General features: G+C 63.7%; 1 protein-coding gene and 2 long non-coding RNA genes across 5 annotated transcripts; 2 read left to right on the top strand and 1 right to left on the bottom strand.

Annotated features, from left to right (window-relative positions):
* Positions 1 to 1,517: 1,517 nt before the first annotated feature.
* Positions 1,518 to 5,404, top strand: LOC118257729 (uncharacterized). The gene is made up of 2 exons (XR_004781688.2): positions 1,518 to 1,647; positions 4,986 to 5,404. It is a non-coding gene; the product is annotated as an uncharacterized LOC118257729 (long non-coding RNA).
* Positions 2,840 to 5,101, bottom strand: LOC126913340 (uncharacterized). Its single transcript, XR_007708461.1, has 3 exons — positions 4,964 to 5,101; positions 4,602 to 4,848; positions 2,840 to 3,335 (listed from the first exon to the last, which is right to left on the bottom strand). It is a non-coding gene; the product is annotated as an uncharacterized LOC126913340 (long non-coding RNA).
* A 935-nt stretch (positions 5,405 to 6,339) lies between the features above and the next one.
* NR4A2 (nuclear receptor subfamily 4 group A member 2) lies at positions 6,340 to 12,409 on the top strand. Of its 3 annotated transcripts, none has more exons than XM_035566062.1 (8): positions 6,340 to 6,533; positions 7,317 to 7,439; positions 7,703 to 8,568; positions 9,153 to 9,282; positions 9,364 to 9,452; positions 10,024 to 10,226; positions 10,621 to 10,799; positions 10,906 to 12,409. In XM_035566062.1, the coding sequence occupies exons 3-8, from the start codon at positions 7,705 to 7,707 to the stop codon at positions 11,160 to 11,162; spliced, it is 1,722 nt and encodes a 573-aa protein (XP_035421955.1). In that variant the 5' UTR covers positions 6,340 to 6,533; positions 7,317 to 7,439; positions 7,703 to 7,704; the 3' UTR covers positions 11,163 to 12,409. The 3 variants fall into 3 exon arrangements, with proteins under 3 accessions (XP_035421955.1, XP_035421954.1, XP_050567401.1); XM_035566061.1 differs by having other exon boundaries at positions 9,364 to 9,527; XM_050711444.1 differs by lacking the exons at positions 9,153 to 9,282; positions 9,364 to 9,452 and having other exon boundaries at positions 6,343 to 6,533; positions 10,906 to 11,714.
* Positions 12,410 to 12,823: the final 414 nt, after the last annotated feature.

Raw genomic sequence — 12,823 nt, 5'->3', positions numbered from 1 at the left:
AGCCCTCGTGAAGCAAGGCCTGTAGGTGTGACCCAGTGCCGCAGAAATACCCAGAGCAAACCGCCAGAGAGGAACCAGAACCTGCACACGTTTCTTCGTGAAAGTGAAAAGCAGTTTAAAACTGGTATTCCACAGCAGCTTTGTGAAACTGATAATTAGAAAACAGACTTAACAATTGGTAAATCATTTTCAGCTTAGACTTCCTTTTTTGAAGCTCTGGAAATAATTAACTTCTGTAAATGCAACTGCTTCGTACTCTGTATTAGAGTCAGGCGTTTTAAAAAGCAAAATGATATTTTAATAACTACGTTCATAATTACAAACTACATTCTCTCCACAAGTCCTGTTTTCGATTAACAATCTGCATTAACGGGCTTGTTCTCCCTGCCATTTACCTCTAACAACAGCTGCAGTCACACGGGCGAAGAGTTTTGCCCGTTCACATCTACCAGAAGGTTTTTTTCAGTCCTCCCCCTGGCCGCCGAGGCGCGCAGCCCTGCGTGAGCGTGGTGCTGCGCGGAGCACTGCCAGGGCTCCCGCCAGGCGTTATTCCCCAGCACGGGGTTGTTCGACGGCCGCCGGGCGAGCCGCAGCGCGAGGCCGAGCTGGGAGCAGGCAGGCGCAGGGTGCCCACGCCGACGGTCGCGTCGCGCCACGCAGCGCGGCCAGGCCTAAACCGCGGCCTGACACGCACGGCCTACTCGACGCGCGGCCGTCGGTGCCGGCGGCCGTGGAGAGAAGCCCCCTTGCCCAAACGGGGCCGCGCGTTACGGCTCGCGCTCATTTCACAGCAGCGGCTGCCAGGCGCAGCTCGGTCACGGCCGGGAGCGAAACGTGCCCGGCGGCGCAGGGCAGGCCGCGAGGACGGGCGCAAGGAGCCGCCCCACCCGGGGAGGCCTCTCGCTGGGGACGGGGCCCCAGGGGCCTCCGCTCGTGCGACGGCCCCCGCCGGAGCGGCGCCGGGCCGGGAGGAGGCTGGCAGCACCACGGCAGCGCTGCGGGACCCACACGCACGGACTCCCACGCGCGAGCCGCGAGCGCGGCGGCCCTCCCGGACGCCGCGTGCGACGCTGCGGGCACCCCCCTCTCTGGGGGCCTCGAGGCCCGCAGCCTGCACGGGAAATGATCCCAGGCTCGCCCCCGGGCGCGGGCGCACGGCCGCCCCTCGGGAAGGCGAGGCGGCGGGGCCGTCCTGACGGGAGGGCCGCGGCCGTCCTCAGACGCGGGTTCCCCGGCCGAGCGCCCCGCGCGTCGGGAGGGCCTCAACGAACCGCGTTCGGTTACGGGTTGCAGAAACAGGCGCCGTGAAGCCCGGCGTCCCTGCGGCGTCGCGTCCCGCGTCCGTGCGGGTGAGCGCCCCGCGGGACGGGCGGCCAGGCCGTCGCGGCGAGCCCCGCACGGCGCGGTGCCCCCGGAGGGGGGGGGGGGGGGGGCCGCCGGTCCCGGGGCCGCCGCCGGCAGCGGGCGGGGCGGGGCGCGGGCAGCCCCCGCGTGGCGTCACCGCCCCCGCCGGGCCGGGCCGTGACGTCACGGAGCGCGGCGCCCGGCGGCCGCTGACGCGCGGCGGGGGCGGCGGCACCGGGCACGGACCGGGACCGGGACCGGACCCGGAGCCGGAGCCGGCCCGCACCGACCCGGCACGGGCAGGTAGCGGCGGACGGCACCGGGACGGGGGGGGGGAACGGGGCCGGGGCCGGGCGCCTCCCGGTGCAGCGGCGGTGCCGGCCCGGCCGGGTCCCGGCGCGCGGCAGCTCGGGCTCGGCGGGCCGGGGGGGCGCCGAGCGCCAGCCCCGAGCGCCAGCCCCGAGCGCCAGCCCCGAGCGCCAGCCGGGCCTCCCGAGCGCAGCCCGGCCGGCAGCCGGCAAGCGGCGGCCCCGCGGGTGGCAGCGGCAGCCCCGAGCCGGGACGAGCCCCTGCCGGGCGGCTGCGGGCGCTGCGGGGCGAGGCACGGCACAGGCTGCCGGGGGTACCGCGCCGCCGGGAGGGCGCGGGGGGAGCCCGGCGCGGCTGCGGTAGCCCCGTGGTAGCCCCGCGGTAGCCCCGCGGTACCCTCGTAGCGCCCGGCACTGCCCAGCTCGGTGCCGGGTGTGCTCCGAGGGCGGGCGGGCGGGCAGAAAGTCGCTCCTTCGGAAACTGCAGGGAAATCGGGGGGTGCCTGTGGGGCAGAGCCCGGAGCGTTCGCCTGGCATCAGGGCTCGCCTTGTGACCCCTCGCCCTGCACCGTGCAAGCTCCCGGGGCACGCTCGGGGCCCGTCCCGCCGCCCCCGTGCCCCGCGTCTCACGGGGATGGCACTGCTCGCCTCGGGGTTTGTGCCACCCCACAAACGCCGCGTGTGGGGCCTGCGCCCAAAGGCAGCAAGGTGTGGTGCGGCCCTGGGGACCCGCCACAAACCTGCCCGTCGCAGGGCAGCGGCCTCGGCCTTAGCTGGTGTTGTGGCACGACGGACGGGAGTCGCTGCTCCACGTCACACCGCCCGCTGTCAGGTACCTCGTGGGAGTCTCGAGCTCCTGCCCCGCTGAGAGGGAGCGCGGTGCCTCTCCCAGAACACAGTGCTCGCAGGGCGGGACGGGGCGCAGGTGGCTCGGCGAGCAGGGAGGCACGCTCGCTGCCAGAACCGGGTTGCTTCGCCGCTGCAGCACGCTCTGTGTACCGGACAAGAGCGGCCCCGTCGCCCACAGGCCCCAGCCGCTGCCCCACGGCCTCCAGAGGGAAGGAGCGAAGCTGCGCCCCGCTGCCTTGGGGTGCTGCAGGTGGAGCTGCCCACGTACCCAACAAGCGGTCACCTCCTGCGTTACCCGTCCCTGCGATGACGTGAAGCCCAGGACTGCCAGACACATCACAGAGCTCACGCTTTATGCATTCATAAAACTTTTGAGGTAGGCACCTCACAGCGGTTACGGTGCTTTGTGGTCGCCGCTGGTGCTCGCTGCAGCGCTGACCGTGTGCCGCCGCGCGGGCTGCTGGCTCCGGCTGCAGCGCTGCCCGCCTGCTGGCTGCCCCGGCACGGCCTGGCCGCTGCGGCTGCTGCTGTCACGGCCGGGGCAACCAGAGCTTCGTCATGGTGACTGACCCGTTGTGCTCCTGCTGCTGCTAGAGGTACGAGTACGGCAACCACAAGTCGTTTCATGTGCATCTTCATCTTAAACAAGCACCGTAACTTTCCCTTAGACCTCGGCAGTTCCCCTCTTGTCTGTGCTCGCACATCGCAGAGACGTGAATGTTGTGCTTCTATTGGAAATGCCAGTGGCTGAGCCAGGCCTCTGCCCAGGCGTGTCCCAAAATACGGGCTCTGGGGTGCGCTGCGGTGGGGCCCTTCTGCAGGCGTTCTGACGAGCTGGAAGGTACAAGACCCTGTTAGCGGTGGGCAAAGCCCTTCAGGAACGTGGGATTTTATTTTTTGCGGCACGCTCGGTTATGGCCCTTCCCTGGCACGTCGGAAGCGATCGCGATTCACCTGTTGCTGGAACCACTGCTGGGGGGAGCAGGAATGGTGACAGCGTGTCTCTGCGTGTGTGTGCCTGCGTGTGCCCGCACGTACACGCGTGTGCCTGCGCTCCCCATGGGGCGGTGGGACGGGAAGGGACAGCGGCGGTGGGCGCCGGCGGTGTGGCACGGCCCTGCTGTACCAGGCTCTTGCGGCCCCGGAGGGGGGGCTCGGGGGCCTGGAGGTGCAGGCATGCCCCTGGCCTGCAACGCCACCGCCTCTCCTTGCGGAAGCCGTCAGAGGCGTTTGGGGGTCTCCTTCAGTGCATCGCTTTATTTCCCCCGCCAAGTACCGGTTGCAGGGCAGCCCAGCCTGCTGACCTGTGCCCTGCGCAGAGCTCGGGGCCATCCGCAGGCAGGGGGCCGCGTTTCAGGGAGCCCCAGGCAGAACAGGGAACGCGGGGCGCTTCGTCTTCAGTACTTCAGGGGACGAGCGGCGGCTCTTTTTAATTAAACGTGTCCTTTGTGCTCGTCTATGTAGACACCGAAATACAGCATTTCGCCGCATGTATAAAATTGTGTTTGCATTTATTTAATTTAGAGTTCTTTTTTAAAAGCATGTAGTCTTGAATGTTTGTTCTCCGTTTTTTTTCACATCATTACTCTGATACCGCTTGATTAGCTCCCTCCCCAGTCATGATTGGTAATTAAAATAGGCATTAAAATTAGTCACTTAGCAATTTTGCTGTTCAATTGGCAATTAAATTACTTAATTGCAATTAAAGTCCTAATTTTAATTGGCAAAATGATAGATGTAGATTTAAGATAATATGTATAAATACTTTAATAAGTGTCTATATAAGGATTACTTAATTACTCAACTTCAAGTTTATGCTGGTAACTTTAGAACTTTTAAGTGAGTAATGAAATTTATATTACGTCTATTCTAAGGATATGGTAATTAGACGTATTTCTTGTCCCTATAAGGGTCTGTGCAGTAAGGTTCCTTCACCGTGGTGAAGTTGCAGCCGGGACTAACCGTGGTGTGGCGCTGACACCGGCCCCCGGCCGGGCCGCGGGAGCGCGCTGAGCGAAGCCCTTGGTCCGGGGCGGCGCGGAGGTTGTGCAGTTTGAGCTTAAAGGGAGAAGCGTCCCCAGCGTGAGAACGATGACTTACCTGAGAAGGAACGATCGTAGTTTCACATAAGCCGTTCATGTTTAAGTGCTTCACAGGGTTTTTATGTGAGGGAAGAATCTTGCGTTTGAAACGTTGGCGCTGCGTGTCCGGGCTGTGCTGCTTCAGGTGCACCGGGTCCTAATGTGAGCTCTGCACCGGGTGGTACTGGCAGGCCGCGTGTACAGGCAGTACCTCTTTCCAGCCTTCAGAAAAACCTTGGAGAAGGGCTCCTGCGCGCTCAGGTCTCCTGAACAAGGAGCACGTTTCTGTTTCTTGTAAAACCCCTGCGGGTCCCCACAGCGGGCCCTTGCGTAACAGCCGCTCGCCTCCTCCCCGAGCTGTGGGAAGGGAGCTGTACTTACTCGAGCTCTTTCTTTTTCCCAGGCGGAACCGCAGCGGGGGACGCAGCCTGAGGAAGGGCGGCGATGACCCCGAGGTGCCCCAGCGTGGCTGTGTGTTTCTGTGCCCTCGCCGCTCCTGTCGCCTCCCGATGAGCGGCCCCGTGCCATCGCCGCGTGCCATCGCACCCACCTGCACGATCGGGCTGCGATGGGCCGGGGCCAAGCGCCGTGCTGTTGCTGGACTGACCCGGCCTCACCTGGCCGCACCGCTGCCCTTCGCGGCCCCCACGGACCCCTCCGGGGGCCTGGAGACGGCGGTTCCGTGGGACGAGCGGGCGGGCGGTGGGCGCCGAGCCCCGACGCCTGCTGGCACCGCGGTGCGGGGACGTGCGGGAGCGGGGGGCACGCGTAGTGCGCGCGGGGCCTGTACCGGGGGCACACAATAAAGCGCTGCTGAACGCACACACGGCTCCGGCTGCCTGCGGCGACGAGGGCGCTATTACAGGACAGCGGCCCCCTGCCCGCCCGGGGCCCCCTGCCCTTCCCCGGGGCGCCCGTCCCGGTGCACGCGGGGGGAGCTGCGGGCCTGGGCCAGCGGGGACCCGGCGGCGGGAGGAGGAGGAGGAGGAGGGAGGCTGGGGGCAGGGGAGCAGCGAGCGGCCGCCAGGCGCGGCCCGGGGAGCCCCCGACGGGGCGGCCCGGGACACCCCCGCGCCCCCCCCCGCCCCGGCGCTATTTTTGGCGCGCCGCGCGGTTGCGTCAATGGCGGCGCCCCCTGCGTCACGCGCCGCCCCGCCCCGCCCCGCCCCGCCCCGCCCCGCGCTCACTTTTTCCCCCGGCCGCGGGCGGGTGACGCCGCCGCGCGCATGCAAATGAGCCCCGCCCCCGCCCCGCCCCCCGCCCCGCCCCCGCTTAAGGTGCCGCGGGCCCGACGGGGCGCACCGGGGGCCCCGCCCGCCTCCCGCCCCCCGCCTCCCCCCCGACGGGCGCCCCCCGCGCCGGGCTCGCGGCGCGTCCCGGCGGCCGCGCCCCCCCCAGCGCGCCCCGCGCGGCGCCCGGCCCCGCCGGCGGCCGTCGGGGGGAGGCGGCGGAGCGGGCGGGCGGGGCCCGGAGCGCCGCGGGCGGCACCGTCGGGCGGCGCCGCCCCCCCCCCAGCCCCCGGGAGCGCCGCCGGGCGGGCGGGCGGCCCGTGCCGTCGGGGGGCGGCCCGCGGGGCGCCGCGAGCGGCCGTGCCCACCTTAAGCGGCGGCGGGCGGTGATGTCACGTCGGAAATTTACCAAAGCGAGCGCTGGCCAACAGAGCGGGGAGGCCGGCCCCGCGGCGGGCTGATTGGGCGGGCGGCGCTGACGCGCGCTGACGCTCGGGGACTTTAGGTGCATGCTGGCTCGCGATGCGGAGCGCACATAAACAAAGGCACATTGCGGGGAAGGGCCACTCCGAGCGCCTCGCTCGCACGGCGCGACGCTGCCGCCGCTGCCCCGCGCCGAGTCCCGCCGCGCCCGGCCGTGCCGCGCCGCGCCCCGCCGCGCCGCCCGCCCCGCGCCCACCGCCGCCCGGCACTTGGATGCCCGCGCAGGTCTCCGCTCTCCGGTGAGTGCCGCGGCGCTCGGCCCCGCGCCCGGCCCCGCGCACCGCCGCCGGCACGGGCCCCGCGCGCCCGGGCGCTGCCCGCGGGGATTCCGCGCACGGGGCGCGGAGCGGAGCCGCCGCCGTCGGGGGCGGCCGGGGGAGGCGCGGGGGTGGCGGCGGCTCCGAGCTCGACGCGCGTCTCCCGCCCGCGGGGCGCCCGCGGGAGCACCGTGCCGCGGGGTCCCGGCGCCCTCCCGGCCGGGGCCGGCCCGGGGGGCTCCGCGGGGCCCCGGCAGAGCCCCGATCCCGGCTCGGGCCGGGCCGGGCCGCCCCGGGAGCGCGTCCCCCCTGTCAGTCCCGGCGGCGTGACGCCGAGAGCCCGGGCTGCCCGGCCGCGGCTCCCGTCTGGTTTGAATTAATCCGCGCTTGCTGTCGGCCGTGCCCTCCCCGGGCGGCGGCTGCGAGCCTCGCCGGGGCGCCGCGGTGGCGCGGGAAGGTGCCGCGGGCCCCGCTCCGCGCCCGCCCCGCGGGGCTGCCCCTCACGGTACCGCGGAGGCAAGGAGCGCACCGGCCGCAGAACGGAGGGCGGGAGCGCTCGCGGCTCGGCGGCCCGCCTCCGGAAAGTTTTCCTCCCGCTGGGAAACTCTCGGCGGGGCCCCGAGGAAGCCCCGGCCGCGGGGCCGCTGCCCGAGCCCGTTCCGGGCGCTGCGCGGGGCGGGGGCTCCGCCCGGGGCCGCGCCGTCGGCGCTCGGTGCCGCCCGCCCCGCGCAGCTCTGACCCGCGCGCCCCGTGTGTGTGTTGCAGCGAGCGCACCGGGCAGGCCGGAGTCCGCCTCCGTTTGCTAAAATCGCGGAAACTTCGCTCCCCGCCGGACTCCGACGCTGTCCGCCTTTAGTTCCCTCGGAAACGCCTCTCCCTCGGCTGAAGGTCGGTGAGCGCCCTTCCCGGCACTGCCCGCCGCGCTCCGCGGGAGCCCCGCAGCCGAGCGGGACCGGGGGGACCGGGGGCGGGGGGGGTCCGGGGTCCGCGCCGTCGGGGCGGGCCGGGGGCGCGCAGCCGGGCCGCCGGCACCCGCGGCTCCCCCCGGCCGGGCTGCGCGCTCCGCGGGGCGGGGGCGGCGGGCGGCCCGCGGCGGGGGCACGAGGCGCAGTCGTCCGGGCTGAGCCTGTATTGCCCTGTTTCGTTTCCAGCCATGCCCTGTGTTCAGGCTCAGTATGGGTCTTCGCCGCAAGGAGCCAGCCCGGCCTCCCAGAGCTACAGTTACCACTCTTCAGGAGAATACAGCTCCGATTTCTTAACTCCAGAGTTTGTCAAGTTTAGCATGGACCTCACCAACACTGAAATCACTGCCACCACTTCTCTCCCCAGCTTCAGTACCTTTATGGACAACTACAACACAAGCTACGACGTGAAGCCACCTTGCTTGTACCAAATGCCCCTGTCCGGACAGCAGTCCTCCATTAAGGTGGAAGACATTCAGATGCACAGCTACCAGCAGCACGGCCACCTGCCCCCCCAGTCCGAGGAGATGATGTCCCACTCGGGCTCCGTGTACTACAAGCCCTCGTCGCCCCCGACCCCCTCCACGCCCGGCTTCCAGGTGCAGCACGGCCCCGTGTGGGACGACCCCGGCTCCCTGCACAACTTCCACCCCAACTACGTGGCCACCACGCACATGATCGAGCAGCGGAAGACGCCCGTCTCCCGCCTCTCGCTCTTCTCCTTCAAGCAGTCGCCCCCCGGCACGCCCGTCTCCAGCTGCCAGATGCGCTTCGATGGGCCCCTGCACGTGCCCATGAACCCCGAGCCGGCCGGGGCGCACCACGGCGTGGACGGGCAGGCCTTCGCCGTGCCCAACCCCATCCGCAAGCAGCCCTCCATGGCCTTCCCCGGGCTGCAGCTGGGCCACGCTCCGCAGCTGCTGGACAGCCAGGTGCCCTCGCCGCCCTCGCGGGGCTCCCCGTCCAACGAGGGGCTCTGCGCCGTCTGCGGGGACAACGCCGCCTGCCAGCACTACGGCGTGCGCACCTGCGAGGGCTGCAAGGGCTTCTTCAAGGTGAGCCGCGCCGGGGGGCCGGGGGCTGAGGGCGGGGGGCGGCGGGGGCCGGGGGTGCAGGGGACCGGGGGCGTGGGGAGCCCGGGGGCGCAGGGAGCCGGGGGCGCGGGGCGCTGAGCTGCCCGCCGGAGCGAGATTGGCCAGGACAGGGAGCCGTGTGTGAGCTAACCGAGTGGAACAGAATTCCCCGTGGTCAAATTAAGTGATCTCTTTATTTCGCCATCCTGATTGAATAATCTTATCATTTTAAATAGAGGAGGTCTCCAAGGAATGTAAATAATATGAATGCCCACGGATTTGTATTTACTGAGCGTCTCCTTCCCTTCTCTTGGCATATAAAACACTGCTAGGAGCTGCGGGGTTAGCTCAGATGTTAACGCTAGCAATTTTCTCCCGTTAAATGCCCTGAAAAAAAAAGGAAAAAAAAAAAAAACCGAGAAGGAAATAGAGGAACAGGGAAAAAAGCGGCGGCGGGGCCGGGAGCGGGGCCGGGCAGCCCGGCGGGGCGGCGGCACCTGCGGCCCCCGAGGCTGACGCCGCCGCCCCCGTGCCGTCCCCCCCGTGCCCCCCGGTCCGTCCCGCAGCGCACGGTGCAGAAGAACGCCAAGTACGTGTGCCTGGCCAACAAGAACTGCCCGGTGGACAAGCGCCGCCGGAACCGCTGCCAGTACTGCCGCTTCCAGAAGTGCCTCGCCGTCGGCATGGTCAAGGAGGGTGAGTCTCGGCGACCCTCCCGCCGGGCCGGGCCGGGCCGGGCCGGGCCCCGGCGGGGGCTGAGCGCCGCTTCTCTTGCAGTGGTTCGCACAGACAGCCTAAAAGGCCGGAGGGGTCGCTTGCCATCCAAACCGAAGAGCCCCCAGGAGCCCTCTCCCCCCTCTCCCCCGGTGAGTCTGATCAGTGCGCTGGTGAGAGCCCATGTCGACTCCAACCCGGCTATGACCAGCCTGGACTATTCCAGGGTAAGCTGGACCGAGCTCGCGGAGCCACCTCTCGCTGCGCCCGCCCGGGGAGCGGCCCCCGCCCGGCAGCGCCTCTGCCCGCCGGGGCGAGCGGGGCGCCGGGCCGGGCCGGGCCGAGCCTTGCCGGGCCGGGCCGAGCCTTGCCGGGCCGGGCCGAGCCGAGCCGGGCCGGGCCGGCCCCGCCGCCGCCCCCCGCGGCCCCCGCCGGCGCCCCCGGCTTGCCGCTCGCTTTGCGCAGGGGAGCGGCCGTCTCCCCGCGCGGGGCGGCCCGGGCTGCAGCCTGCACAGAAGCGGCTGTTTGCATATTTAAAGCAGCGGCCTCGAAGCCCCGTTCCTAATTGAATTAATTGCCCTGGAACATCTAATTTCCTTACTGGTCAGAGAGAGGTTTAATTGTTATAAAAACCTGGCTCCCCTACTAGAAACGGGGTTAGCAATTTCACGGGTTATATACTTTGGAGAACCTCATTAAGTGCTTTTTAAAATGAATTTCCAGTTCCAGGCTAACCCTGACTACCAGATGAGTGGAGACGACACTCAGCACATCCAGCAGTTCTACGATCTCTTGACCGGCTCCATGGAGATCATCCGAGGATGGGCAGAAAAAATCCCTGGCTTCACCGACCTTCCCAAAACAGACCAAGACCTGCTCTTTGAATCCGCCTTCCTGGAGCTGTTCGTGCTGCGGCTGGCTTACAGGTAGGCGGCCAAAATCCGAGGGGGGAACCTCTGCGCGATTATGAAATCAGATCCTTTCAAGGTCCACTGATCTGCGTTTTATTAACTCCTCGGTAATTAGGTGCCTCCTAAATCCTTCATTTATTGCGCCTCAAGTAATTAGTTGTTTAGCTTTTCTCCCCCATCTTCTCTTTTCTTTCTTTTCCTTTTTTTAAACCCGTCCGTTTCTTTTTTTTCTTTTTTCCCTTTCTCTCTCACACGCTTCCTCTCTTTTCTCTCCCTTTTCCCCCTCCTTTTGCTTTCTCTTTTTTTCCTCTTCCCTTTTCCTTTATGTTTTTCTTTCCTTTCTTTTTCTATCTACTTGTTTCTTTTACTCATTCATCTGTTCATTTTGGGGTTGTCATATTCCTTCCAGGTCAAACCCCGTGGAGGGCAAGCTTATCTTCTGCAACGGGGTGGTCCTGCACCGGTTGCAGTGCGTCCGGGGCTTTGGGGAATGGATTGATTCCATTGTTGAATTTTCCTCCAACTTGCAAAACATGAACATCGACATATCCGCGTTCTCTTGCATCGCTGCCCTGGCTATGGTGACAGGTCAGTGCCCTCTCTTTTTCGCTCAGCGCCACCAGGCAGCTCCTCTCCCCTCCTGCCTTCCCCGCAGTGTCAGACCTGTAATGTCCTGCATCCTTGTCTTTTGCAGAGAGGCATGGGCTTAAAGAACCCAAGAGGGTAGAAGAACTGCAAAACAAGATTGTAAATTGTCTCAAAGACCATGTGACTTTTAATAATGGGGGGTTGAATCGCCCCAATTATCTGTCCAAACTCTTGGGGAAGCTCCCTGAACTTCGCACGCTTTGCACGCAGGGGCTGCAGCGCATTTTCTACCTGAAACTGGAAGATTTGGTGCCACCACCAGCAATAATCGACAAACTTTTTCTGGACACTTTACCTTTTTAAGACTCTTCCCATGCACTTACACTGAACTTAAAAGAAACTTCACCTGTCTGAAGGGGAATTCATCTGGGCACAAGGCAGCACCTTTGGGTGCCAGATTCCCATCCAAAAAAGTGTTGCTAACTTCCTGCAGGCAGAACGTGAAGGGGCATTTTGGCTCTGGGGCATCATGGATGCAGATCATGGACTACACAAATACCATGGTACAAACTTTTTATTATCAGCTTATAAATGAATTTATTATTAAGGACTTCTGATTAAAAAGATGACCCTATCTGGCAACGCCAGGTGCGCAGCTAAGACTCGTAACGGTGACAAAGTATTAAGGTGACCCACAGGTCTCACCCTCCTAAAGACTAAAGTTTTCTGCTGTAAAAGAAAGCTGTAATATATACAAAACCTAAATGTTCTGTGGGTGGCATGTCATTAAAGAAGGCAAAGGCTTGTAAATTTATCAGATGCAGTTTGGCTTTTTAAAAATTATTCTGTGCCTATTTATGAATAAATACGGGAAACAATTCTGAAGAATTAAAGAGAAAATCTAAAAGTGTTGGCAAAAAAAAAAAGGAGAATAAAGAGAAAGAAAAGTAAATGACTCCGTACAAGGAAGGCATGATGATTCTAGGGTGACAATGTTATAGGCACTTGCTATTTCAGTAATGTCTATATTCTATAAATAGTATTTCAGACACTATGTAGTCTGTTAGCTTTTATAAAGACTGGTAGTTATCTAAGCTTCAAACATTTTCTCAATTGTAAAATAGGTGGGCACAAGTATTACAAAACCCGAAATCCTCGACAAAGGGACACATAGTGTTTGTAAACACCGTCCGACATTCCTTGTTTGTAAGTGTTGTATGTACTGTTGATGTTGATTAAAAAAAGAAGTTTATATCTTGATTATTTTGTTGTCTAAAGCTAAACAAATCTTGCATGCAGCAGCTTTTGACTGTTTCCAGAGTGCTTATAATATACATAACTCCCTGGAAATTACTGAGCACTTTGAATTATTTTTTTTTTATGTCTAAAATTGTCGGTTAATATATTATTTTATGTTCGAGTAATATTTTTAATATTGCCATATTCTGTAGTATTTTTCTTTGTATATTCCCAGTATGGCACATTATACAAGTCACTGCCTTTTTTTCTATGGTGTATGACGGTTAGAAACGCTGATTTTTTTTTTCCTGATAACTCTTTCTTTGAGAAAGACAATTTTAATGTTTACAACAATAAAACGTGTAAACGAATGGAATTTCGTCTTCTTTCTGTCTAAGTGAGAAGCGCCAACACCAGCATCCATTGCAAATACAGGACAGTACTCTGACAATGTAGTATTAAACTGCAAAGGAGAATGGATGGGGCGGTTTCATTTCAGTAACGCGTGCGGCAGAGCTCGCCGGCTGCGGGAGCACGAAGAGGAGTGCCTGAGACTCAAAGGTCGGTCCTTCCGCGGCTTCTTATCGCGGCAGGTCCCTGCGGTGCAGGAGCCGAGGGCTGCCCGGGCGGCTCTGCTCGGGCGGCTCCGCGGCGCCGGGGGGGCAGCTGCGGGCGGCGGGGAAGCTGCTCGGGGCGGAGGGCAGCTTCTCTCCCCGTCGGCTTTGCAGGAATCCTCTGCGGTCAGCTCGTTCTTAGAAACTTTCCGAGGCGTTCGGGGACCGCCG

The sequence above is a fragment of the Cygnus atratus genome, chromosome 6 (assembly GCF_013377495.2).
Source record: "Cygnus atratus isolate AKBS03 ecotype Queensland, Australia chromosome 6, CAtr_DNAZoo_HiC_assembly, whole genome shotgun sequence".
NCBI lineage: Eukaryota > Metazoa > Chordata > Aves > Anseriformes > Anatidae > Cygnus > Cygnus atratus.
The sequence above is the reverse complement of the archived record's forward strand: the minus strand, read 5'-3'. Positions and strand labels throughout refer to the sequence as shown.

What these genes read in the sequence shown, in the direction of transcription:
- NR4A2 (XM_035566061.1), top strand. Translation starts at nt 7,705, where the DNA reads ATGCCCTGTGTTCAGGCTCAGTATGGGTCTTCGCCGCAAGGAGCCAGC. An exon ending in GCTGCAAGGGCTTCTTCAAG is followed by an intron (nt 8,569 to 9,152) that starts GTGAGCCGCGCC and finishes TCCGTCCCGCAG; the next exon opens with CGCACGGTGCAGAAGAACGC. An exon ending in CGTCGGCATGGTCAAGGAGG is followed by an intron (nt 9,283 to 9,363) that starts GTGAGTCTCGGC and finishes CTTCTCTTGCAG; the next exon opens with TGGTTCGCACAGACAGCCTA.